This window comes from Clavelina lepadiformis, chromosome 8 (assembly GCF_947623445.1).
Source record: "Clavelina lepadiformis chromosome 8, kaClaLepa1.1, whole genome shotgun sequence".
In the NCBI taxonomy this organism is placed as follows: Eukaryota; Metazoa; Chordata; class Ascidiacea; order Aplousobranchia; family Clavelinidae; genus Clavelina; species Clavelina lepadiformis.
In genome coordinates this window covers 12778957-12805308 of record NC_135247.1, presented here as the reverse complement: position 1 = coordinate 12805308, position 26352 = coordinate 12778957, and the positions used below count along the sequence as shown (strand labels likewise).

The following is a 26352-nucleotide window of genomic DNA, read 5'->3' as shown; positions in this document are numbered from 1 at the left end:
CTTCTGTTTCAACCCGGATGCAATTTTATAATTGTCCCATTGCTCTTTTAAGAACTTTGAACTTTGAACTTTTCCCGTCGTCACCATCGGTGCAGGAACCGGTAAATTCCTTTCAATTTCGTGTTTCCTCAGCGTGTTGCTCACAAAATCTTATCGAATCAACAGGGCTGCCACCATGTTTTATTATTGTGATCTTTCCGTGTGTTTGGCATTTACAAAACTGGTGGTTACGATGGAGGCACAAGCAAGGTCACATAACAAATGTCACGTGGCCGTGGTAACCGTCACATAAGTCCTAACATAGAATACTGTAAAGCAATCAAACTAACAATCACACCTTTCTTTGATATTGTGTGTCCCAAACATTTCACTGACTCCTGGGAAAGTGAGCATTTGGACGGTTTCAGTGTTAAACCGGCTTCTTCCAGTGGAATTGAAACATCGCTTACGTTTGCTCTCAAACAGCTTCGCCTCAAATCTATTTCTTCTTCAATTGCTTGCAAGTGGCTGTGCGCTCGGGTTTAATACAGTGTTTTTCTACTGACGCCACAGAGCGTCTTCGATCAGACTTCAAAACGCATTGGTTATTACTGCAGTTTTACGTAGAATTTAATCCTGACACTAATGCGTACGTGCCGGGTTGGCGGGGTTTATTTCCGCCAAACACATAAACTAGGTACAGTGTATAACGACTTTGGTTCCGTTAACCAATTTTACTGGGTCATCGCTGAAATTAGCCAGTCGAATGGAGACCTTTCCGTTACAAACTTCAGTGAGATAGCTACCCGCCAGTACATCATATTTAACGTTCAAACGGGGATTACCTTCAACCAACGCCGAAAACTCAACATCTGGCATTTTAAGCATATGAACCTTACAAAATAAACCAAAAGTACACACCTCAGTGAAAGCGGGCACGGCCAGGTTTTCAACGATACAGACTTCGTTCAACTGTAGAGTCACATTTCCATCTAGCACGGGCGTCGATGACCATCCGGCTTCCAGAATTTTGCGTTTGTAGCAAATCCGGCATTTGTGGTGTTGGATGAAATTCAGCCTCATGATGAAATCTTTTGCGAGACAATTGACGACGCAGATTTCACACTCTGCGTGATAAAGTTGCAAGGCCTAAAACGCCTGTAGCGCCGTTCCACTTGCCGTTGTTAGTTGGAAATCCACTACGCGACCAAGCGTGGTATTCGAGATTTCTGGACGAAACTTCACCGAACAGAGTCTTAGACATCAGTGACACACTGGCTCCTGTATCTATCATGGCACAAATGGACACATAGCGCAACATTACATGAACATACTCGCATAAACCTTTCCGATCTCGTTTTTGAAACGTTGTTGTTGTGACTGGATTGGCCGGACCTGATCGATTCCAATGCGTAAACTGCGGTCAGTTTACATCAATGGAGTTAGTCCAGGGGTCATAATGTTTAGCTAGACTTTGGTGGGTTACGCAATCACGCCTAAATGAGCCAAGTTTAGACAAATATGTACTTGAACGTGGGTTGTTATATGGCCCCCATGTGCCCTATCAGAAAAGGACTTACGGTTTTGGCGTCATCGACTCTTACCATCAAACGGTTCTTGCGTACTTGGTGTCCAATGGAAGCAATCCACGTCTCGTTGCAAAGCATTCAATTGCTTTTCCGCTAAAGATGGTCTCATCAATACTGGAACTCCAGTTTTGAATACGGTCATTCAACGATTTAATTTCGCCAAGCATCGAGGCAAGTTCTTTCTTCATCAAAACAGTTACATCGTCTAGGTGGCTTCATTCTGCGTGTGAAAGTTGAATGAACATGAACATGTCTGAAAATGGGGCCTTTTTCGGTAAGTCCAGGGCAATGACTTGGGCGCTGGGGCAGAAGAAATCTTTGCCAACCTCTACTGTAGGTATGCGGCTAATGACTCCAATGTTTTTCAGTTTCTTAAACCCCGTTTCAACGCTAAATATAGTACCTCATTTTTTACCAGTAATTGACCGGCACCAACATACGCCATGTCACCCTGCACCCGTAAAGCGTATAAACAACTGAACGTGTGGATTCGCTCTTTTGCAACGACAAGTCAGTAGACAGAATTTTTAAAAGATAACTTATAGTTTTTGTCTGATTTGTTAAACGTCTTTTCTGTGCCAGCAACATGTTTCCAGCTTTTGTATTGTTGACTTGGGAAGTCAAAAAAATGTTGAAGTTCAATTACCTACATGTGGAATGATTTACCGAATTCGTTAGAGGACGCTACCACCTTGTGCATATGATATACTTGTCTCGTGCGCCAGTACCAGCCATTACCACTCATTCAATTATAATCCATTTGTTCACGTAGTTGTGGAGGCTTACTGCGTGCTCATTGTTTGCGTCGAACAATGTGGAATGGATTAACTGTAAAAGGATTATAGCTTCTAAATTTTTCCAGTAGGCCTGCAAATAAAGTGAAGTTTCCACCTTTGTACAGATGTAAGCTGGAATTGTTTTTCTACAGAATTTGATGGATAAAATAATTTAGTAATAATGAAAGCAATTCTATAATTGTCAGTTAGGTCTACAAAGTAAATACGAATTCTTACATATCGTCGTTGTTATGATGCCGTTTATAAGAAGATCATTAAGAGCTATAAGCATTGTTATTCTAACATTTTTTCTGGTGATTTATATCTGGACATTCAACAGTCGAAGTCATGTACCATACCAGGTAAATATACATATATGCCACAGATGACCGCTGTCCAAGCTGTAGTACTGATACAAATTCAATAACCCTTGAAACCATGCAGTAAGTTAAAGTAGCATTAAGGACCTACTTCAACAAATTTTATGTAGCGTTTGGCGTACAGTTTGTTTGGTATATATAGTTCGGAAAAGCTTGCTGTCAGTTAATCATTAACTTTTCATCGTGTTTGCGATTTGCTTGCTAAGCGTGGTTGGTCTCTCGCTTCGTAAAATTACGCACATCAAGGTTTGCGGTAGAAGTACTTGAGGTTCGTGCATATTTAGCGATCTTAAGGCTAGATAACGCTGTTTATAATAAAAAACAAATTTCGTATTATGTACGTTTATGTGTAATACAGCATGTGCTCATATCATTTATTCTCGTTGTACTAACAGTTAACACTGATATTTCATATAGCGAGAATTTGGGTTTGATGGCAAAAAGTACATCGATGGGCAAAGAATTTACACAACCGATTCATACAAAAGAAATTCATTTAATCAACCTAGAAGTGATGCTGAAGCGGCAGATCGGAGAATTCCAGATACGAGACACAAAAGGTGATGAGAAAAAAATAGATGTTTTGGCAACTATTGAAACCCAGTAATATACTCTTACCATTACGACCAATGACATACATGGAAGCAATAATTGTGAACGCCTCTGCGTATACGTAGTTGCCAACACAACACATTCGATGTGCAGAGCTTGCCGAGCACGAGTATTATCATAACTTTCTACAACGAAGCGCGTTCAACACTTCTGCGAACTGTAATTAGGTAAGTGACATTTCATTGGTTCAGAACTGAAAACAATAATCGTCTTGATATTTGTTACGTTTGAGCTATTGTTGGAATTGATCATAGTCCCCTGATTGATTACTAATCATCACAACTATTTCTTTGAACTACTGTGTATCATGCATGGAATTGATGATATTATTTTATTATAGCCTACCGATCAGCTATTGACATTCATTTATAAAAATTACTGGCTATGTTTTGCTGACTGTTTATTTACATGTTATTCTTACATGGTTTATATTGTTATGTAGATAGTTAAATATTGAAATATTTTTCAGCGTGCTAAATCGGAGTCCATCTCATTTGATTAAGGAAATAATTTTGGTTGATGATCATAGCGACGACGGTAATACTGCTTACCAGACAGTTTTCATTGATGTGGTTATTGATCAACAACTTAGAAATAATATTATTTGGAAATATCATAAATATGTCATGGTGCATATCAAACAGCTTTTACCGTCGAGAATTTACTTTGCGAATCGTATTTTCAGAGAGGGATTGCTTGGAATTAACAGCTTTGCCGAAAGTAAAATGTTTGAGAAATGAGAGGCGAGAAGGTATCAGTGTTAGTTACATTTTAAAGTGAAACTCTATACCCGTGAAGAACTCAGGGTGTTTATTATATCTCTCCTTGGAAAATTGCACTTCTTAACATCGTTTTTGCAATAGGTTTGATCAGATCTCGAGTAAGAGGTGCAGATCACGCGTCTGCATCGATTTTAACGTTCCTTGATTCTCACTGTGAGTGCAATACTGATTGGCTTCTACCTCTTCTTCTAAGAGTTCATAAGGTAAGGCGAGGTAGAAGTTCTTAAGGGTTCAAATTATCATGTATAACGTGACGGTTATTTGTAAACACTGTGCAGAACAGAACCCGAGTCGTTAGTCCCGTGATTGACGTCATAAACATGGACACCTTTAAATACATTGGGGCCTCTGCTGATCTTCGTGGAGGTTTTGACTGGAGTTTGCACTTCAAATGGGAAAGACTTTCAAACCGTCAGATCGATGAAAGAACTGACCCAACTGCCCCAATCAAGTAATAAAGTTTAAATGCGTTAGGCTTTATTTTGGAATTATGTTGTTTTAACATGAAATGTTACTCACACTATGCACCACTTATATGCATTGTTTAACCAGGCAGTTTGTTTAACGTGCGAGTACACCATGCGTTTTTTGATGTTCACCTTTTCAACGTGAAACAACGATCGAATTTTTACATAAATGGTAGTCCGTTGTACCTACAGATTAAGGCCTATATATACAGGTTCATATGTTATACTACACAATGATATTCAAAATCGCACCTTAAACTATATCGAATGTTTTCCAGAACCCCTATGATTGCAGGTGGATTGTTTATGATGGATCGAAGTTGGTTTGTGGAACTAGGAAAGTATGACACGGGAATGAACATTTGGGGTGGAGAGAATTTTGGTACGACTTTGCAATTCCTGGCGTTATTGCTAATTTGCATTGGGAAAAACCTAATGTATGGTCCTGTGCAGTGTATAACATTCTACAGTATATAACACAGATACACACATAGTAAAAGCTTATCAACAAGAACAACACATCTTAAATGTGTATAACACATTAATTCATGTCTCTCGACATTAACCAATGGTCTGCGTATTTTTACTGTATTTTTTGTTTCATAGCATTTGATAATGTCTTTTTTTCAGAAATATCGTTTCGCGTGTGGATGTGTGGAGGAAGTCTTGAGATCATCCCATGTAGCAGAGTGGGCCACGTGTTTCGGAAAAAACACCCGTATTCTTTTCCGGATGGAAATGCAAACACCTACATCAGGTTTTTTAAAAAATATACGAGTATTTTTTTGCCTATACTGTATTCAGTGTATTGCCCTGGTTTTATTTTGACACACATTAGAAACACAAGGAGGACCGCAGAAGTATGGATGGACGAATACAAAAAATACTACTACGACGCACGTCGATCAGCTGTTAACAAGCCGCATGGAAGGTATGTTACTTTATTGGCCTGTTTTAAGCCATGACTGGGTACTTCATGTCAAGGCGTCGTTAAATGAGATAAGATCTGTTCTAAAATATTTATAGACTCGATCGTTATAGTCTTTCGTGTTGCAGTACATCGTGGCAAGTTTAAAAAAGATTACATCATGGTGTGAAAAATATTTCATGAATTATTAATGTTTTATCTCATTTGCCCTACAACAAATGAAAATTACTGGCTTGAAGTTGGTTACCAGTTCCCCGGTTGCTTATTCAAATGATTGTTTTAGTTCCCTGACTACTTCTTCAATCGTTTATTTAAAGGCTGTTACTTGTTCCTGATTACTTATTTGCTATTCAAATGCACCACCTGTTAAATCACTTTCTATCTGTGGTAAAAGTCATGATTTAAAATAAATGCATAAGAACTACTGTATATAATTTAAACAAATATATTTGAATTGAAAGAAATGACTTATAAATTAGAAAAAGTAGGGCTTAATAATAATTTAAATGAAAATGTATGTGAATTTTAACAAATTTATATAAATTCAAATTACGTTATACAAGCTTAAACAAATTCAAGCTAAATATAATAAAATCCTAACAGAAGTTGGAAAAAATTTTATTAATATAAACTAAAATAAATTTTAACTAATTAGTATAAAATCAAATAAAGTTTATGAAAATTGAAATAAGTTAAAATTCCAGTTAATTATTTGGCAGACAATAATCTATGATATATTTTATGGGCTATTTTACCGATTTATTGGTGTTGGCTTTTTTGGCCGATTATTGGTTGCAATAAACAGCCCTTACTAAAATTGTCATGACATGTTATTCTCAAAATTTTTTTTATGAGCTAAATATTTTTCAATAGGTTTAATAAATCTACAGCCGATCTTATAACAAACTGAATTTATTAAAGTTTGATGAATTGACAACGGATTATTCTGTGTCCGGTTTTGCATGGTGAAATAGTTTAATTGGTTTTAATAACCGGTCATGGCTATAATTGTTGTTAGATATAAATTAATTATCAATGACTGTACAGCAAGCTGGCGGACTGAAAGAATAATTAATCAGTCAGCAGCTGATTAGTCGATTGCTAAAATTTAAAACAGTTAAATTTTCAATATTCTTACAAAAAATGGTTTAATGAAGGTTTCATTAATATTCGGTCCACTAATGCCATTGACTAATTAAATTAAACTTTATTTAAGTCATTAAGTTGTAAAAACAATGATAATATAATCTATATGGAATAATGGATCTAGCAATGACCGATTATTATTAATCGTGCAAAAAGCCTATACACCAATTGATCGGCAAAATGGCTAATAACGCCAGTTACCCATTCGGTGCAACTATACTTTATACAACCCCGTAAATTTAATCAAATTTAAACGACATTTTACGCATTTGTTTGAATTTCTTAAATATACATAAATAAATGTCAACTGATACGAATTAAATGAAATTCTTTCAAATTGAAAATTTAAATAGATTTATTTGAGTTTTATAAATGTATTTCACTTTTTATGAACGCTACTTAGTTTTAATTAAATTAATATATTTTTATCTAGGTTTATAATAATTTCTTAAAGTTTGTTTAATATTGTTTACGTTTTTGTAAATTCTTTTAATTACCATGAATTAAACTAAATTGTTTAATTTGTATAAATTTGTTTAAACTTTCTTGAATTTATTTAAATTTTTATGAGTTTATTTAAATATTTATAAATTTATTTAAATTTGTATATTTTTTTTTCTTATTTACGAATTTATTAAACTTCACATGTAGAACATTTACAACAGGATGCAAGTGATTTTAGTAGGTAGTCCAATTGAGCTGCAAACAAGTAACTGAATATGTAACCAGGGAACAATTAAATAATTTCACGTAGTTATGAAAACTACCATCACAGCTTTAAACGGATGTCTGCTCTTAAATTAAGTAATTAAGATTTGAGAAATATTGAATTGTTATCTTTTGAAGCATGTATAAACTTACAGTAATTAGTATTTTTGTTTTATTTCAATAATTCAGCCGTCGCTTACTTTGTGTCGATTATTTTAGCTTGGATGAACGGGTGACATTGAGAAAAAACCTTCACTGTAAATCCTTCGAATGGTACTTAGACAATGTGTACCCTCAGCTGGTGTGAGTGTGTTAAAGTATTCTACAGTATTTGAAATTATGAAAAATAAACATACTGTAAAATCGATTTTTGATAACCGTATAAGTAACCAGCAATCACTATTTATTACTGATGCTTCATTTTTGGTTCATTACCTCTCTCTCTCTCTCTTCCTCTTTTAAATGTCAAATTAGTTTGAAGAAAAATATGCAAGAAGTGAAATTTTCACATAAGATTAATAAAGTTTAGATTAATTAAAGTATAAACTGGATTAGATGATAAGTTTAGCATCGTATCACTAAGCAGTAAATCGTTAAATTAATGGTTACCCTAAAAGCGTGAAAATAAATCTCGTCTTTTTAAGTCAATACTTTGGAGACAATTGGCATCTTTAAGAATAAGATTTCCACCTTTTCATAGCAAGGGTTGCTTGCTAAAAATTATGGAAATATGTAAGGTAATTGTGGTTGTCAGCTTTTGGTATTCTCGCATGCAAGTACATAGAGATTATGATTGTACGGTACAAGCTTAAATATGTATAGTTACAGTTATATGATTGCTGTACACTTGTTATCAAACCACAACTTCGTGCTTTATGGAGGTTTGTGGTTTTGTTACGATGGTAATTTTTATCAGCAGTGTGTTATTGGCACTTATCCCTTTTGTTTGACAAGCAATTTTCAAAGGCATTTATCACTCTATTACATGTTTTTCGAAGCAACGTTATATAACATTGTTACCTGTTAAAATTTAGGTCAAGTAGTAAAATGCAATTCTTTGTCAAGCTATAGAATAATAAAACGTTAAAGGATATAATTAAATCCCTATACTCGATCCTGATGTGGGCCTGATTTTTGTACTTGACCAGAAAATTGCAGTTTAGCATTTGCTGCATACCGTTAAGATTCTTTTAATGTTTCTGCAATTGGTCTTTGCTTTTAATATAGAAATAATTCAAACTCCGCATAATAAAATTCTAGCTTAATCTTTTTTGATGTTTTAATTTAATTAATTACTTTAATTTTTTTAAATATTATTTCCGAAACTAACCCAAACTTTCAAAATTATCCGAAAATACGGGAATTACCGACAATTTTTAATTTTGATCTTTTGTCACTTATTTTGGCACTTGTTTCATTATCTTCGGAATGGTATCGTTTTAAGTGTAATTGGTCAGCATAGTTTCAGTTTCAAGTGGACTTTAAGTACAGCTTTTGTTAAAGTATTGTAAAGCTGGTTCCAAAATCTCCTCGTTTGTCAACCCCGCCAAAATGTGCAAAACATTTGGCCTTTGTTGACTTAAAAACCGCTTTAAAACGCCTTAAAATAAGATTTATTTTCATATTTGTAGGCTACGTACGCTGCCAATTTATGGTGTACACTGTACACTTTTGAAAGGTATACAACGATTTTTGTAAGGCCGTATGCAACGGTTTTGAAACGTCGTATACCTACCGATTGTTCAAAGTTTTCCTATAAATTATAACTAAGTAATCGTTAACAAGGAAATGCGATGAACGAAAAGAAATAAAGACGTAAATAGGCTTATGGCCCAAAAATGGTTTTGTGGGAGAAGGCTTGGCTCAATGTCCCTCTCAAAATTCGTTAATGCTCATAACCTTTACAGTAACTGTAGTCTCTATTAGCAACCAGAGCAGCAAAAATAAGTAACCACAGTTTTGAAAAACTATAGACAAACTACGTGAGTTAATATTTTGCAGAATTCCTCAACTGAAATCTCCTATACATGCGATTTCGATACAAACTTCTAGTAAACAAGAATGCTTGGATAGCTCAGATTCAACGTCAGATGGGAAACATTCTCCTGCCAGGCTTGTAAAGCGACCGTGTACCGATCGGAATTCGCAGGTACTATATATGTTTAACTCAGAATGAGGAAAACTCTGTAACTTACAACCTGAATAAGTAATTCCTATTTGTTTGGAAAGACTTCTTCCTCTCCCGTCTCTATTCCTTTACAAAGTTAATTGTTTCTGTTTATGTGTAATACGGTTCAATATGTCATTCCAATCACTTTTGATGAGATTATGGGCCTGTGGCTAGATCACGTATTTCACGATCGGCAGGTATGAACAGATTTCTTACCAAAATCCGGAGATTAGGGCGGCTTTTTATCTACGGTTTGATCTGGTACTAGACCAACATTATTACGCTCGACATCATTCATTAATTAACTATTATTAGCGTCTCACACACAACAACTGCTGGAGCTGATGTGTTGTGAATGACTCTGTAGAAGCGATTAATGTATTTTCTATAACTCCAAACAATATATTTTAACTTATTGCAAGCTAAATGTATATATAAAATGTACATACCATGATTATTTTTAGCCAGTATATTGACGTATGTGGATTAAGATAATTATCATATCGTTAATAGTTGGAAGCTGAGAGTTATTGACAAACATAATCGACAAATCTTGCCTATCCTATACGTGGCACTGTTGCTGAAATCGGATTAAAATATTTTAATGATAAAGGCGCTGCATTTAGTGCTGTATGTGTTTGTGGCCGATTTACTATAAACATTAACGACCAAGCAGCCCCTTTGGCTATTTATTGAAAAACATCTTGAGAGCTTTTGCATCAGCAAGTCTTTCGATAAGTAGGTTACATCAAATTTTAATATTACGCTCTTAAACCTATAGCGTTGAACTCGTCCTATTAATTTAATTATTATTATTACACATTGTTTCTTTGAAAATCCTATAGCAATCACTTTTGCAGCTTATCAAACAATGTTTTGGAGATTAGGTTATGGTTATCTCTTATCTGTGTACCCTGTATTGTTATTCTTTTCTTAAAAGAGATGGATGACTCATTCTTCGGGACAAGTTCGGAATGTTTTCAACGATTTTTGCCTTGTTCCAACCGGTAGTTTCACTCAAGCTCATATCACTTTGCTAAAATGTGATGCAATTAATGCAAACCAAGTGAGAACCAAACACAGTTTTATTCGTGAAGTACAACGTATAGACAATGCTGCATGAATCGTTTAATTGCAACTATATTACTCTCTGTTGCCACCTATTTTACAGCTGTTATATAGGCTAATATAGCCTATGCATTTTGCCCCATTTTTATTTTTCCGGAGACTTAACATGTTGTTTGCATTTGCAGCGGTGGTCATTTCGTAACAATCACGTGATGCATCGTTTAAGCGGTTTGTGTTTGTCATTTGACCACACGGGTTTGGTAATGTTGTCGTGTCAGCGTTCTGACACCGCATCAGGAAACGAAATGGAAAATAAACTTTTTCAAAATTGGACCGTTTCAAAGTAGGTTACTAATCTTTTCTTAATCAAATATTTTCAAACAAGTGGGACCTTGATTTATGCTGCACTGTGGCCAACTATAAAATATTGTAACTATCTGTTTTCATGTTACAGAATTCCATAGCATCTTATTGCATGGTAAACTATGTAATCTGCAGCTGCATCTCGTTCGATTTGAAACTCTTCAAAATATTTGTCAGGAAACGTTGTCAAATATTGTCTCAAAAAGATTACTTTCCTAAACAATACATGTGAAAGAAAAAATATATATACTATCCTGTATATATGCTTGAAAAGTATATGAAATTTTTTGATAAAAGTGCCTTATTTTCTCATTCTCCCTTATTTTGGGGCCTGGATCTCACACACTTTATCTCCCGCTCTATCTCTCTCTTTCTAACACACACTGACTTTACATAATTTCTAGAATTGCAAATTATTCGTTTCCATGATGATGTGCCAATGCTGGAAACTGTTTGCTGCTTTTACGTATTAATCGCTTGGTAAATTACGGACAATTTACATCGGTTTGTTTCTTGTGTTACTCAATTCTATCTATGCAACCACATTACAACGTTAAAATGTCTATTATACATTTGTGCCATATTTTGTGTATCCGTAAGACTGAACACAAAGATTATATGCATGTATAATTCGCCAGAAAACTGTAACCGAAGTTTGGAAATCGGAAAAATGAAATCTTATGCAATCACTTATCCTCCATGGATCTCGGACTTTTTCGCCAAATTACCGAGTTACGGTTACAAAAACCATCCAGCACAGAAGAGGATTTGGAATTTGTGTAACGGAAGCAGTTCCTGAAGTAGATGCTTTTATTCAAAATGCCTTGGAAAAAAATAGTTACTTTTTTATTTAGGTTTACAAGGATTTAGTGTTTAGAAAATTCTAAATTTGCAGCGTTTCCAATTAAGTGGAATTTTAAGTTCAAATTCTGTATCAACGAGTGTTGTATCAAAGATGAAGTCAAAAAAGGCATATGCAATTGTGAGAAATCAAGCCTAAAGAGCAAAAAGCCAAATTTGTTGTTATGTGTCCGAACAAGGTTAAAGTTATAAGTTAGGGTTGGTTTAAGCTTTACAACTGAATAGGAAGATGCCAAGGAGAAGATAATTTTTTGCAAAAATGCAAAATAATAATTTTCGTACTTGGATGGGTCAGTATTAGTGGCTCTGGTTAGGAAATTTCGTAGCCGTAGTGACGCGAGTTCTGAGAAAGTACATAAATGGCTCAGCTTTACTCGCATCGGTTCTTTTTGAATATGTTTCATCATTAACAAGCGAAACGAATCTCTATTCTTTGGTCGGAATACATTAAAGCGTAGCTTAAAATAATTTTATTTGTCTGCGAATGCGTACGGTACAGCCAAATAAAGTAAATTGTGTAATACTCTTAAACGTTTCTGCTGGTTAAAAGAAATCGTGTTTTGCTTTCTGTTTGACTTGGTTTTGAATATTAATTGCAATAATAAATATTAATATCTTATTTACCACATGACTAGACTTTACCCGAGTCAGTTCTATACCAAAAGACTCGGCTTGATTTGATTCTTAAAAGGTAAATAACTTGACTTGCGACTCAAGTATGATGACTTGGCAACGACTCTGAAAAACTTTTATATCGTCGTATTAGTGAGTAAAACAACATTTAGTAAAACATACGAGATTGTTGTCTGCATTTAGTCTTCTGAGTTAAGTATAATTTGTAATTGTAACTGTAAGGTCGGACACACCGACGTGAAGCCAGGTACCAGTTCCCCACGTAGTTACTTATTCGCAATGTGGGTTACCCATAAAACCACTTGTCACCTGTTGTAAACACCAGGGCTTAAATAAGAATCATAAAATTTAAGCTAAATTTAAAGAAATTTATACTAGTATTTTTAGATTCATATAAATCCATGTTAATAAAAATAAAATTATAAAAAAATGAAAACAATTTTTGAAAAAGTAAGGTAAACCCAAATAAATTCGAATTAATTTATATCAATCCAAGTAGGCCTACTGTTCATAAAAATTAAAGTAAATTTAAATATCAGAATTTAAGAACATTATTCATTTTGCACAGGACGCCCAGAAAACCTTTGAAGATTGTCATAATCTTTCTTTGGAAGTGTTCCGGAGCTGATGGGACACAAAACAATACCTGCTGTCCGTGGCAATAAATGTGGTGAGAAGTTTAGATTCGTCTGAAAGTGGTATTTGCCAAAATCCGCTACTGGCATCGAGTTTGGAGATCACTTTAGCACCAGCTGGCTTTCCAAGGATTTCGTCTTCTGTTGGTAACACAAATCGCTGGCAACAAGCGTTTTTATTTATTTCAGCATAATCCACACTGATTGTTATTTTACCGTTCTTTTTTGTAACGACCACGTAGCCGGACCACCGGCTGAAACCGTTTCCTTCCATTCGTCGAAGCTATCTTCCTCCTTCTTTCTGTAGAGGCAAAAGAGACTCTTAATGTATAGGATTGGTGAGACAAAAGGGTTAAGCATTAGGTAGCATCTTGATATGATACTCTTCGCCGACCTTGCCTAAGTTTGAAAAAACTGATGAAAACATTGTCTGATATTTGCATGACTCGATCGTGTTTACGATTGTGAAAACATTCTAAGTTTTGGTATCGGGCCAACCAAGTAGGGCCTGCTTTAAACTGATAGCAACATACTGTAGATCCACTGCCAGCAAGACAAAGATGGCCCCACTAGCTTCGTACGGAGCTTGTCTTTGACGAGAAGCTTTTCACTTTATGCGGACTGGTAGCAATATTGTGCATGGCGCTTCTAGGAATATTCAATCGCCTGGTTGACTAAAATTAAACGGCTCTGGCGATGATATTTGGAACGACATATTTGGAGACCAATAAACAGCGGTTACGATTCTGATACCATGTCGTGTTTCTATATTCATCTCAACTGTGTGGCCAGGTCTAGAATGAGTCAGAAGGTCACACTGCAGGACTGTGGTAGGCAGTCATCGACACCACATGAAACTCAAATACATAACAGACAAATGCTCAGTTCATAATGCAGAACATTCATCACATGTATCGCCCCGTACGGGAAGTAATTTTAACAGGCCATTGTTTGGAATTTCATGGTTCTGTGGCGTGCGCTCATTGATTCATAAATTGTAAAATGCGATCTCAATTGCGCTTTGCCGACACCAAGTGATCGATTATATTCAACTGGACAATGCAGACCAGTATTGTACTGCAATACCATCGTTCTAGGTTCATTAATTATGTGATTGTTATTACCCAATAATTATTGCTTCAAATCACATCTTAATTATTGTAATCATCACGGATTATTCTTGGATAAATTTGAAGTTTTTTTTTCGTAATTAGGTAATAAATCTTCAAGTATATATGAATATAACAGTATATATGAACACGAACAGTTAAGTTTGGTGTTTTTCGCTCTATTTCAGATTTTGCTATATTCTTAATCTGATGTTCTAATTTGCGTTGTTAGTCAATCTTTAAAGTTCAAGCTGTGTCAGGTATGAACAATAGCGTATTTAGGGGGGAGGTCATTGAGTGATACCACCTTCGATGGGGTGATACCCAATTCGTTGTACACTGCGTTTGAAAAGTGCACACTAAAAATTGGCAGGTATTGTGCGTATATAAATATCAGAATACCTTTTATTTGCAGGGGTTTTAAAGCGGTCCCTGAGATGTAAAGCCCGATAATCTTTACGCATTTTGGGCGGAGTAGAAAAAAGGCGAGAATTTTATACCTAACTTTTCAGAACTTTTGCCCCCTTTAATCGCAATTTTAAATACTTCACTGTGTGAACAATGTGAGGCATGGTATTGAATGTATTGTGTTACTCAGATGTTATTGTTGTGGTGTGTTAGCAGCTACTAATTAATTATGAGGGCAATTATAAGACTCAGATGTCAGCTTAACAATCAATACTTAAGACTTCTATCAGCATAGATTGCCGCCGTCAATTTCATAATACTACGTAATGTTAACGGTTAGTTAACCGCAGCGCGGAAACATTTCGAAACACAGACGACCATAAAATTAATTTATAGGCTTGCTATACTGGATGTCCTGCGCAAAATGGACGATATTCTCAATTTCGAACGTCGTCCGGAACAGCATGAACTTTTGGAAGTCTCTCAAAAGTTATCTAAAATCCAGTAAACTTTAAATAGAAAATTCCAATTTTCTAAAGAAACTGTTACATTTCTAGGACACGTGATCAACAAACACAAAATAAAAGCCTACCCAGAACCAGTTTGAATCTGAGTCCTTCCAACGACGTAAAAGCGATAAAAGAATTTTTAGGCATAGTAAATTAACTGGATAGGTTTATACTTAATCTGACCGAGATAACCTCATGCAGCTCTTTGTTTACTCTTTTGTAAAAACATTTCAAGGAAATGAAAATAGGCATAAAAAGTATACGTTTATAAGTCTGAAAACTCACTTAGCCAAAGCCGCCAGACCCTGAATTGTGGTCCAATATTTTTTATCTTAAGTGTACTGTAAGAATGTTTTTTCTTTTTCGATAGCATTTGCTTTGTGGTCAGTGAGCGACACTCGATGAACGTTACGAACCTAGGACATAGCACTAGCGGTAGTCTGGGCTTTTGAAAAATTTACAGACTGTATATTTGTACAAACATATATATTGGGTATTCCGTTTCGAATAGAAACTAACCAGTAATCACAAATTATTGGTAAGCTTACTCAGTAAAACAGCGCAAACTGCAACTGCAAACTTTTTCCCCGTATCCAGCGCTTTTATATGTACCTCATGTGGTATAAGGTAACCGGTAGAAGGTGGTTACATCTGATATTTTGTCCAGGGTGCTTTTTCGGGATACTTTTGTGGGCATTTCACCTTTTTTCACTTCTCCTTTTTTGACATACTGTATACGGAACACAAAGGCCAAATTATCGTTGGTGACATATTCAAGGCTGTAAGGTGTTCGCAGAATTAGGCTGTTTTGTAGAACGTGTTCTGCTATGCAGTCTACACATTTACATAGATTTATATTAGCGAGCACTATGTTACACGTATTTGACGCAAATCGTCCAAATACTGTGCGGAGACGATTAAGTTGAACCCATGCTTTTCGTGGGTGATTAAATCCAGGAAGTTTTATAGTTAGCTCTGTCATTAGTCGTTGTCTGATACACAACTTCAACAATGCAAGAAAAGGCATATTTTGTTGACAGTTTGGTTACGGAGAGAGATTATGAGTGAAATTGACGACAGTTATGAGATATTGATATTTTCGACGATCCTAACGAATCGTTTCATGGTCAATAAAGTCAATTGTTTTATAAAAGCGTTTTTTGTTTTAGGTTAGTTTTATTCTTTAGGTCAATTTAGAATTTCGCACTAGTTTAGGCACATTTCGTTGCACATTTTTTGCTATCGTTTTCTTTCCCACTTATCCTGAAATAACAAAAGAGGTTTTATATTGCAACCGCTTATACAGGGTAGTGCATGTGCGTCAGTGTTATCTGCAGCATTTTGATTATCGACATCTATAATTATGAGTTATGACACTTTAAATGTGTTTGTTACGTTGCACATATGATCGGTTGCAAGACTGAAAAAGCAATTTTGAAAAGGTTTTCTATACTAGTTCTTTTTTATATTTTTTTGAATGAAGTAAATTTTTAAAGTTTGTTGGTCAATAAAAAATCGCTTTACAAATTAGTTATTTTCCTATGTATACAGGACTTGCTAGATAAAGACATAATAATCTTCCAGTTGTCGCATTGGTTCGCCGGTCAAGGGTTATGGAAAGCTTGGCATATGCGTTATCAACACAACACTATACCGATATTCTTTTATACTTCTAGTTGACAATAACAATCCGAATACCGGAAATAAATCGTTCGTTTATAGAAGATACAGATGACATAGCAATTAGCAGCAAGAATGTGTTGTTTTAATACAAACGCTGAGCACGACCTGGACCGAAGATCAATGTTAAAGTTACGTAATTATTGATTGTAATCACGATTCTACTGCCTGATCATTGATTAGTTGAGTATCCAATAAATATGAAATTATAAGTAAATAAATAAATGAATAAATTATTAAATAAATAAATAAATAAGCATGTAGCCTAAATATAGGAAATTTCATGCTGCAATTAATGCAACTACAGTATTATGAAGTTATCATCATTTTCGTTTTGTCATTTTATTTCATTCAACCTTTGCTAATTTTAATTTTTTTGTCTCAAGAGTGTATAATTATTACCAAAAGTATAAATTTCCTTTTGCTTATGTGTACATTTTTATAAATGTTTGTGTAATTAATGGGCAAAACTTAAAATCTATTTATTATACTTTTGTACACAAAATCATTTGTTGTTAGTCATATTACTAAGATAAACGTTCATTAGCATATACAGCACTACAAGACAAGACTAATTTTGAGCTGAGTGTGTGTTTGTATGTGTATAAGTTTCAAAGATATACATCTGTGAAATTAGGGCAACCGATTTTATTGTTTCTCACTACCAAACACATCAGGTAACGTCATAAGAGTCAGATTTACAAATTTTAAATTATAGTTTAAAGTTTCGTTAAATAGTAAACATAAAAGGTTAATGCTGTTCATAAAAAGAGTTATAACTTTATATATAGCTTTAACTTTATCATTCAAATATGTATAATAATGCCATAATTTAAGGAGGAAAAGACGCAAAAAAGAAAACAAGCAAATTCATGGTTTTGGTAAAAGTAGTTACACGGTTTTATTTCTTTAGATTAACGTTAAGTCGTTGTATGTACATCAGTATGTATTATACGTAGTATAGACAGAAAACTACATTAAATTGTTCTAAACGAATTCTTGGTTTTATTCCAATTTGAGCAATTGCTAAGTTTAGATAAACATACAAATATTGAATAAAACATCAACAAATTTTCGTTTTATTTGAATAACCTGTATATAGTTGAAGGTACTTTTGTTATCTGGATACGAGAACATATACAAGCATCTATAGATAACATGTAGATTCTAGAATGTAGAAGCTACCAAATATATAGTTAAACATTGCTTTAACACTGTTTAAGATCAGCTTAGGCCAGGCGATGAAATAAAATACATTACCGAAAGTTTTTCTTGTAAATTTACAATTACTTTTGTGGCAGGCTTAAAAGAGGACCAATGCAAAAGAAAGAAGTATTAATCCGACGATATTGTTGAATTGTACATTGATCACCACAACTACTATACAATGATAATTATAATATACGACTTTTCTTTTAATTAACTTTTCTGGAAACGGTTCGTTTGCGACGAAACTTCGACGAGCGTGGACAGCGTGCGTGCATGCCAGAATAATAACGAAAAAGAAGACAAAATAAGGACGTCCTTCTCACTAAAAAACAAAGCAGTGTAGGTTGATTCCAGAATGCAACTATGTTGAAAGGTTTACAATTTTCTTTCCCAAAGAGTAATGTATTTATCCACCTATGTTACAAGAGAAAGAACATTGCACTGGATTTACGGAATCATCTCACAACGTTCACCAGAATTTAAAATTAAAATTGATCAGGGAAAACTGTAGCAAAAACATTAAATGATAAGTAAGCGTCATTTATTCATTCAATCTGCAAATTCTTACTTGGACAAACTCGGCAAGATCTCTTGCAGTTTTGAACCATGTATTGGTGATAAACTGAAGATTGGCAATAACCGACGCTTGCCCAGACCGGACAATACGGGGAACTATCAAGGCAAGCTATATAAAAAAAGGTACATTTTGCTTTATGTCTCCTGCAAAAAATCATTTAACTTTCAAAAAAATTCACTATGCTTACCTGATTGACTACAGCTTTCACAGCAGTTTATGTTCATGTATCCCGGGTTTTTCTGGCATTCCCCATTTTGCGCCCAGGATTGGCACCGTACGTTACTGTCTCGACACAAACCTCCAGTGTCGGTTCCTGCATCTATCTCGGCTGTGCCGGTTCCAGCACCAATCTCAGTCGCTTGACAGCCGTACAAACGGTTAATTTGTTGAATGTCACTTTGAGAAAAACCATTTCTCTAAAATGATTTTGCATATTAGACATGGATTTTAAAAGTATACAAATAGAGTTATTTAACAGTGATTAAAAGCAGTAGAAGTAGAATATAACCGATGTAACTTTGAAATACCCGCAGTTTTGTCTCAAGTTAAGCTGAAGGTCTCAAAAAGTGCATAAGACACATGAAACTACAATAGATGGATAGAGATTATGGACCTGAGTCTTGAGCAGTTGTCCATTTGGAGTAGTGAGTGTTGGGCGACCGTTGAACGAAAAAGCTCTACTAGAATAATGCATCACAGAGCCAATATCGTACTGGGAACCACGACTATCTATTTGTTGAGTGGACAGTTTGTTGAAGTTGTATCTAAAAGCTGAAGCAATAGCATGTTTTATTTTAATGCTTTCCTTTCCCTTTCCCATTTTTTTGTCAACAAAGCGTTCACAAACAAAAGATGGAAACAACGCTTAATTGAATTTGGTTCAGTTTGTTTTGTTTCTTTCGTTCAAATACGCTACAATAAGTTACACCCAAGAGATGACTTTAATGGTTCATGCATAATAATGATAATTGTGGCAATATCACATTGCCATCATGTTAAGTCACCTGGCTGAACGTTGAACCAGTTTATGCGCACATACTGATCTCTATCAGGACGGCTTTGTTCGTGCCAAAACCCAAGTGAATGCATAACTTCGTGAATAACGGTACCTTTATACCAACACCCTTCCCCGAGCGATATCTAATTACGAATTTAGAAAAATACAAAAATTATCACGCCAACTATCATCTATTTAAAAAATGAAAATTAATTTTGGACTCACACCCTGTCGAAATGAAGTCTTCCCCACCGGAGAAGAGCATGAACCACCATTGTAAAAGTGTATGTAGGATTGCTGATTATTATTGACCGGTTCAAAGAAAATGCATGTGTATTTCTTGAAGTCTTCAATAGCTGCTGCGATTGCTGACCGACCTGCTGCGCCTTTCATCAGGATATTTTAAGAGTGCAGTTTTGTAGTGGTATTTACGATAAAAGGGTCTAACTCTAAGCTAAGGGTCAAGAACTTACCGATATTTGACGCAATGCTATAAGGTATTATAAAATTATCATCGCGTCTATACTGGTTCCAAAGTGGAAGAGACCTTGCCGAAGCTCGACCTATCCTTGCAAAATATTCCGATAGTGGAGTCATATTTTTTGTGTTGATATTATTTTTTAAGAAAAGTTTTGTTTCATCGGTAAGTTCAATATCCGCTTCGTACAAACCTGAAATATTTATTAATGTTGTGAAGGAGATAAGTCACAACACAGTACTTCAATACAATGTGATAACTGAAAGTGATGCTTTAAAAAATAGCATATACATTGGTTCAAATTACTGCATTGCTTAAGAAAACAAAACTAAATCAAGTTATTTCTTCGTACCTTCGTTACCGTCTTCCACGCAGTCACAAGTGTAACACCCGGAATTGTCTTTCTGGTAACCAAAATAGCAATCGTTTTTCGGACAGCTGGTGTTGGGACAAGAAGGGCTCTCGTCCCTTTGTCCTATGTTTTCTACAGGATTGTACAATACAAAACTTTTATGTTGGTTAAAATAATGGAATTGTAAAGAAGATGACATATACCATTTGGAATGCAGCAGGAAGCAACACTTTCACAATTGCTTATTGTTATATGTAATGTAATGAATTGAAGTTTGGTAGTTTAAATTCATCATATCCTAAAGCAGAAATTGTATTACCTAAAGCACAGTTATTGATTTCCTCAAGTGAGTATACCTGCGCATTTCTACTCAATATATCAGCGCAAATGTCAACGTCTTGAGCAAAAACTTTAAAACAAATAAGGAGCACTGCAAATATAAAGTAAAAGTACAAATTAAACTTCAGAATTTAAAAATTCTATAAGTGTATCTAAACTGTCACTAGTTAAAAGTTAAACATGATTCATTATCTCATTACAACACAGTTCATCAGATAGATTAATTATTTTGAAATATTTTATTAAAATAATGAAGTAGGCTACATACATGGAAAGGTGATTTGTGAAAACTTTTCCATTTCTACATCTCTTGGAAAGGAAACATACAATATTGTCATAAAACAGCGAACGTTCTTGTTATACAACTGCAATTCAAAATCAATTCTACGTAAGTACACAGCTACTTGTCTGTTTGCTATATCTACCTATGATTTTAAATGCACTTTTGAGTTTTGAGCTGCTAGCCATCTTACTATATACGCGGCTAGCTTTTTACTAATAAAATTTTTTGATCGCATTAAGATTTTATTTCGCTCACGTTGTGGCGAGTAGAACGAAAAAGGTTAGGACGTTAGGTAGAAAGATACGTCACCAGAAAAACTTACAGTATGTACTGAGTACTGCAATATTAAATGTTGTTTCCATCTTTCTGAAAAGTCATGAACAATCGCAGTTAATCAACATAGCTGTACAATAGTACTCCAGTAGCGTATTTCAAAAGCGAGATTAAAATTAATGTTTACTTAAATTTCTGGCAGAAAATAAGGGCGATTTTTTTTCAAGTGTGCATCACTGTTTTGATGTGATGATGATACACAGCTCACACTGTAATTTCGTATCGTATTGTTTATTTTTCATCATTATTTGTGTGGGAACGAAAATAAAATGCTAACCACTATAGTGTAATGAAGTATGCACTTGTAAAACCCATCAAATATGAACAATGCACAGACACAATTTGCTTTTGGATAGAATTGGGTGTGCAGTTGTAATAAATGTAAAGTAGACCAATAGTTTTTAAAATGCAGATTATTATCCCAATGTTTTGAGAAGTAAATTGTGTGTACCGTATAAATTTCGAAAGTTGTATTGTTACTACACGTTCTTCCATCAACTATTCTGGCACAAGACTAAGGATATAATTGCGTACGGTACTCGTAGAAACAAAATATAATGCTGTAGCCTAAATCTAACATTTCATTATTAGCGTTTGACGGTCTACACTCTACAAACATGAGCATTGGCGTAACAAAATTTTAAACCTGCGATGGACAATGGTAGCAGATGCAGTCTCAATTCGTTGTAAATGCATCTCATGTTGAGATGAAGTAATTAGGGTTTTTAAGAATGCTGCCTGGGTGATATTGTCGAAAAGATTAAAAGCCACTCTGTAGAAACGGCGACTTTCTATTGCTGTAGTATTCAAAATAGACATGCCATAATCTACAAGGAAAACATGTGTGAAATATAAGCCTATATTACTAAGTACATAATTATAAGTTTACAAACAGTCGTTACTTTCTATCTAAATCGCTTATTAAATTAAGCATGGTAAATCTTGTGAATGGAAGTCGCTTGCCTACTACCACTCACTTCGTCAGCGAAACAGTCCATTGAAATTTTGAAGAGCAGATATCTAAATTTCGCGAAAATGACGTATTTATATGTTGCAAAACCAATGTTATGTAATCAATAACAACACTAGATTTGGTTAGGTGATTCACTAAGCAAAATGCTCCTTACTCTAAAATTGTTCTTGATAATTAATTAATAGACCATCCTCGAGTTACTATGGCAATACAATGCCTGCAGTGGTATTGCTCAGTATATAGATGGCAATGAAATACACGATCAATATCGACAGCAGGTCGTTAGGGTATAACAAACTATAGTGCTTTAGGAGTTTAGTGTTCCAGAAAAGCCAACTCATGAAAATAAAAACCCAAAGGTAATGGTATTAAATTACAGAATCTTCATCTAACAATGATGTGGAGACAAAATTAACTTCATTCCAGCTCAAGATAGCAGTGCCCTTTAAACAAAGACTAGTCCATTCAACAATAAACATGTTTCAGGCAGTGGAACTCCCAAAGCGCTAGTTACTGCAACTTGTTAAAGTGGCCCAAATCAAAATACATAACAATGATTACTTTTTCGTTACAAGCCTTCCAAGGATCGCATAAACATAATATGCGCAAAAACCAATGAAAAGCGGCTATTATGTCGTTAGTGCAATTAGCGTTTGAAGTTTCCTGTCAAAGCAGACTTAAGTGACTCACAGTAAATTAATGTGTCGTGTTGCGGGCATCACATTATGTCACAATGTCCATTAACATGTAAGCGCAAAATACGCTTAGTACACAAGCAAGTGCGGCGAAGTAATATAGTGAGTAGTACAAAAATAATGAGCAAAAAAGCGCAAATGTGAACGATATGATAAGCGTATCAGAATCAAAAAATACGATAAACCTTCCAGCAAGTGTCGCAAATACAATGTAGATAATAAAACAAGCACTCCATAAAATAATACAAAAATAAAATGTACAACAGAAATGCGCAAATATGGGGCGGCATTGTACTGCAAATTATAGAAAACATGAGACAGTTGATCAAAGGTATGTATATTTTGTGATAATTCTGCAAGAAACTGAAAGTAAGAACCTATTAATAACAACAAGCTAGTTTGCAACCAAATATTTCGGTTGATTTGTAAGTTGACTTGCACAATGCACTTAATAAATAGAAAACCGCCCAAACTATGTACTGGCAGATTGACCAAATCAACCACCATGTGAAATCATAACCTTACATACGTATTCTTACAGCCCAATCACTATTTACGTGTCGCCCTTTGGCTGTTCACAGTAGGTTTAAATCGAGCTAAATACGCTCTGCAATTGATACAGTACTGATCGTTATGGGCTACAGGTACTAAACCACACAACTGACATTTTGCCTTATTGTCATTTTCTTTTGATGTCAACCTTTGCTGGTTAACTGCATTTGAGGTTGAACTGCGGTTTGGTTGGGAAGCTGTAACAGATGGACGGTCTTCCACAACAGGATAATTTTGGAGTACTGCCGAAATAAAACATATCTAAGAGCTAAAATAAATAAAGATTCTATGGCTTTATAAATTTGTGGTTTGGAATAGGACATACAAAAACATTCACACACCAACAAACGATATTCATATATAATTATATAGGAACACAGCAGATTACCGGATTGTTTTACGTGGTTTAAATTTTTTCTTGGTCGGTGCGCAAATTCGTTAAGAATTTTGTTCCTATACTCTGGCATCACGCGAGTATCAGGAACTCTCTTCTTTGCTTCGCCTGCCCACTTTAACATGCCCTAATAAAATTTTGCCTATGTCAATCTACTATGAAACAGTCATTATTTTGAATTGTGTGAAAATATTATTTCTATGTAATGTGCTGAATCTTGAGCGTTTTGGGGGAATATTAAACTAACCTCTTTTGTTTTAGGTTGCTGTAACCTTCCACTAGCGGCACCATCATCAATTTCAGATTGAATGGATTGTGGTGGAATGATTGACTTTTTATCCAAATCGTTTTGTGCTCTGTTCTTCTGGGTGGGTTTGTTAGACTGGGATGAATCTACTTTGTTACCTACATTCAAATACATCAAAACACATTTATAAGCCAACAAGAGTACGCTATTAGAATCCGCTGCGTCATTTCGCATTTTAATTAATTCATAGTTAAACAAGAATCGTTATTGGGCTGATATAACTTGAATAGTTGTCACCTGATTGTTTGCGCAGTGTATTATTCACTGAAGTATCACGGGTTGATCTAATCCAACAGAAATAATTTAATAAACTACAGTAATATCATCTTAAACCCACGTTTTAATAGAACTTGACAAAGTTCCAGAAACAAGCACATTAAGTAACAATTGCGCGTGAAGATGGAACATTAATTTTTAATTAACTTAATTATTATTTTTTTTATTGACAAATATTATCAAATTAACAACGTCGCATAAACTTACATTTGCGTAGACGATACAGCCTTGTTATGTGGCTTAGGTTTATTAGCTTCATAAATATTCACATTTGATTGGTGCGTGCTTGGTAACCCTCCTAGCATTAGGGGGGCAGAAAAATTGCCTCCGAACTGAGCTTTCAAATGTTCTAGATAGGTAGCTTGCACTGCAGAAGGAGCAACCAGGCTTGGTGAAGCCGGAAACGACGGTCTCTGCTAACAAAAGTCTTGCAGTTTACTGAATACTTAGTTTGTAGTAGAGGTAGTCGTAATTGAGTATTTCATTTTTTGCAATGCAAAAATATTATGTAATGTTGGGGTTTGACAACGTACTGTATGTACTGTACTGCATGTAACAGCGTTCAAGCCTAATTTAAGTATTTTTTTCAAATACGCCCAGCTCTAGTTTGTAGGGCCATCTGGATTCAAAAATCAAAAAATAACCATGAGAAATTCACTGTTTTTAGAGAAATCAGTTCATAATAAAGGGGAAGCAATTCAAAAAATTGAAACTTGTTACTATATCCGCTCACTGATCTATTTATAACAAACTTTTATCACACCCAGTTTAGGACATACATCAATTTTTGATTGGTTCGCTGAAGTTTGAAGCATACTTCTCTCCTCAGGTGATAAAGATGCGTAATACTGCTGAAACATTTGGAAAAAGTATGGATAATAACCAGGTGGAAACATAGCAGGTGTAAATGAACCTGGGCTCATAATTTGAGATGAGTTCCAAGCAGGATATGGAAAAGCAGGTAAACTTGAAGGATGATTTGACATAGAGTTTGTAGATTCCAAGTCATTTTCAGAAGTCTTTGAAAGGTGGCAATTGGAAGCACCACTGTTCCTACCATTCTGTATCGAATAGTCACACAGGACATCATAAGAAGATTTGGGTCTTACCCTACTAGTACTAGGACGCTGTGATCGTAACATTTTCTTGTTAAGTGCCGGAGTTGGTGTTTTTGATCTGCGAAGCTGTGCAGCATTTAAGTTAATGCTTCCTTGAGGTGTTGGAGTCACTGAACGGTATTTTCTTGAAGAATCAACGGACATTTGATTTAAACTCACTTCAAGGTCTTCCTCATCAGTAGGATCACGCATATTTCTGTTTGTTTTTGCGTCCCGCCCTTTTCTTAAATTAGTGTCAGATATTACCTTCCTTGTGGGAGAAGCAGTGGGTATAGCAGATGATGAAGTCCGTTGATTGTTATCCACAAATGACAGGACTTTATCTTGCGTAGGTTGTGTTTCTGCACCAACACTGCCTGGACTATTCCAAACAAAAATATTAGTCTTGGACCTGTCCTCTCTATTGCTGGATGTATTTTGTGATTTTGATTGTTCAGAAGCATTTTCTTTTGAAAATGAAACCATACTACCGCTTCCACTGTTATTGTTGTTTGTGTTAATACCATTTGACACAAGTCCAATTGGTTCACGATAATTTGGATGTTGTTTCATTAACTTTTGACCTTCAAATATCTGTTCAACCTGTAAAAATTTCAATTCTAAGAACATTAGAGAACAACAAAATTTTATCTACTGGTTTGAGCCTTTTACTAAAAAAATTATTAA

General features: G+C 34.9%; 3 protein-coding genes across 11 annotated transcripts in view; 1 reads left to right on the top strand and 2 right to left on the bottom strand.

Annotated features, from left to right (window-relative positions):
* Positions 1-2477: 2477 nt before the first annotated feature.
* Positions 2478-11902, top strand: LOC143469132 (polypeptide N-acetylgalactosaminyltransferase 16-like). Of its 2 annotated transcripts, XM_076966707.1 has the most exons (15): positions 2478-2706; positions 3142-3284; positions 3402-3503; positions 3806-3873; positions 4022-4087; positions 4200-4321; positions 4397-4569; positions 4864-4967; positions 5216-5342; positions 5424-5516; positions 7587-7670; positions 9369-9516; positions 10478-10603; positions 10791-10948; positions 11060-11902. In XM_076966707.1, the coding sequence occupies exons 1-15, from the start codon at positions 2596-2598 to the stop codon at positions 11067-11069; spliced, it is 1635 nt and encodes a 544-aa protein (XP_076822822.1). In that variant the 5' UTR covers positions 2478-2595; the 3' UTR covers positions 11070-11902. The 2 variants fall into 2 exon arrangements, with proteins under 2 accessions (XP_076822822.1, XP_076822821.1); XM_076966706.1 differs by having other exon boundaries at positions 5216-5516.
* A 5529-nt stretch (positions 11903-17431) lies between these two features.
* Positions 17432-21185, bottom strand: LOC143468911 (high choriolytic enzyme 1-like). Of its 2 annotated transcripts, none has more exons than XM_076966392.1 (10): positions 21024-21185; positions 20736-20846; positions 20417-20548; positions 20060-20257; positions 19812-19972; positions 19594-19729; positions 19203-19360; positions 18777-19005; positions 18581-18697; positions 17432-18426 (listed from the first exon to the last, which is right to left on the bottom strand). In XM_076966392.1, exons 1-10 carry the CDS (start codon positions 21091-21093, stop codon positions 18419-18421), a joined length of 1320 nt encoding a protein of 439 aa, XP_076822507.1. In that variant the 5' UTR covers positions 21094-21185; the 3' UTR covers positions 17432-18418. The 2 variants fall into 2 exon arrangements, with proteins under 2 accessions (XP_076822507.1, XP_076822506.1); XM_076966391.1 differs by having other exon boundaries at positions 17432-18334.
* A 1851-nt stretch (positions 21186-23036) lies between these two features.
* The window catches only part of LOC143469674 (uncharacterized), a 32997-nt gene continuing 29681 nt past the window's right edge, over positions 23037-26352 (bottom strand). For 5 of the 7 annotated variants that reach the window (XM_076967439.1, XM_076967442.1, XM_076967441.1 and 2 more), the window contains 6 exons: positions 25348-26268; positions 24776-24984; positions 24530-24576; positions 24233-24390; positions 23980-24112; positions 23037-23833 (listed from right to left, as the gene is read on the bottom strand). In XM_076967439.1, coding sequence (XP_076823554.1) covers positions 23589-23833; positions 23980-24112; positions 24233-24390; positions 24530-24576; positions 24776-24984; positions 25348-26268 — 1713 coding nt within the window. In that variant the 3' untranslated portion in view covers positions 23037-23588. Of the gene's footprint in view, positions 23834-23979; positions 24113-24232; positions 24391-24529; positions 24577-24775; positions 26269-26352 lie in introns of those variants that run through there. The other 2 variants (XM_076967440.1, XM_076967445.1) reach the window with 2 other exon arrangements.

Bases quoted from the DNA above. Each gene is read 5' to 3' on its own strand.
- LOC143469132 (XM_076966706.1), top strand. From the start codon at position 2,596: ATGATGCCGTTTATAAGAAGATCATTAAGAGCTATAAGCATTGTTATT. The intron at 2,707-3,141 runs GTAAATATACAT...TATTTCATATAG, and splicing joins GAAGTCATGTACCATACCAG to CGAGAATTTGGGTTTGATGG. The intron at 9,517-10,477 runs GTACTATATATG...TTTTCTTAAAAG, and splicing joins GTACCGATCGGAATTCGCAG to AGATGGATGACTCATTCTTC.
- LOC143468911 (XM_076966391.1), bottom strand. From the start codon at position 21,093: ATGACAATATTGTATGTTTCCTTTCCAAGAGATGTAGAAATGGAAAAG. The intron at 20,549-20,735 runs GTAATACAATTT...ACAATCCTGTAG, and splicing joins AATCAATAACTGTGCTTTAG to AAAACATAGGACAAAGGGAC. The intron at 19,973-20,059 runs GTAAGTTCTTGA...TCCTGATGAAAG, and splicing joins TAGCATTGCGTCAAATATCG to GCGCAGCAGGTCGGTCAGCA.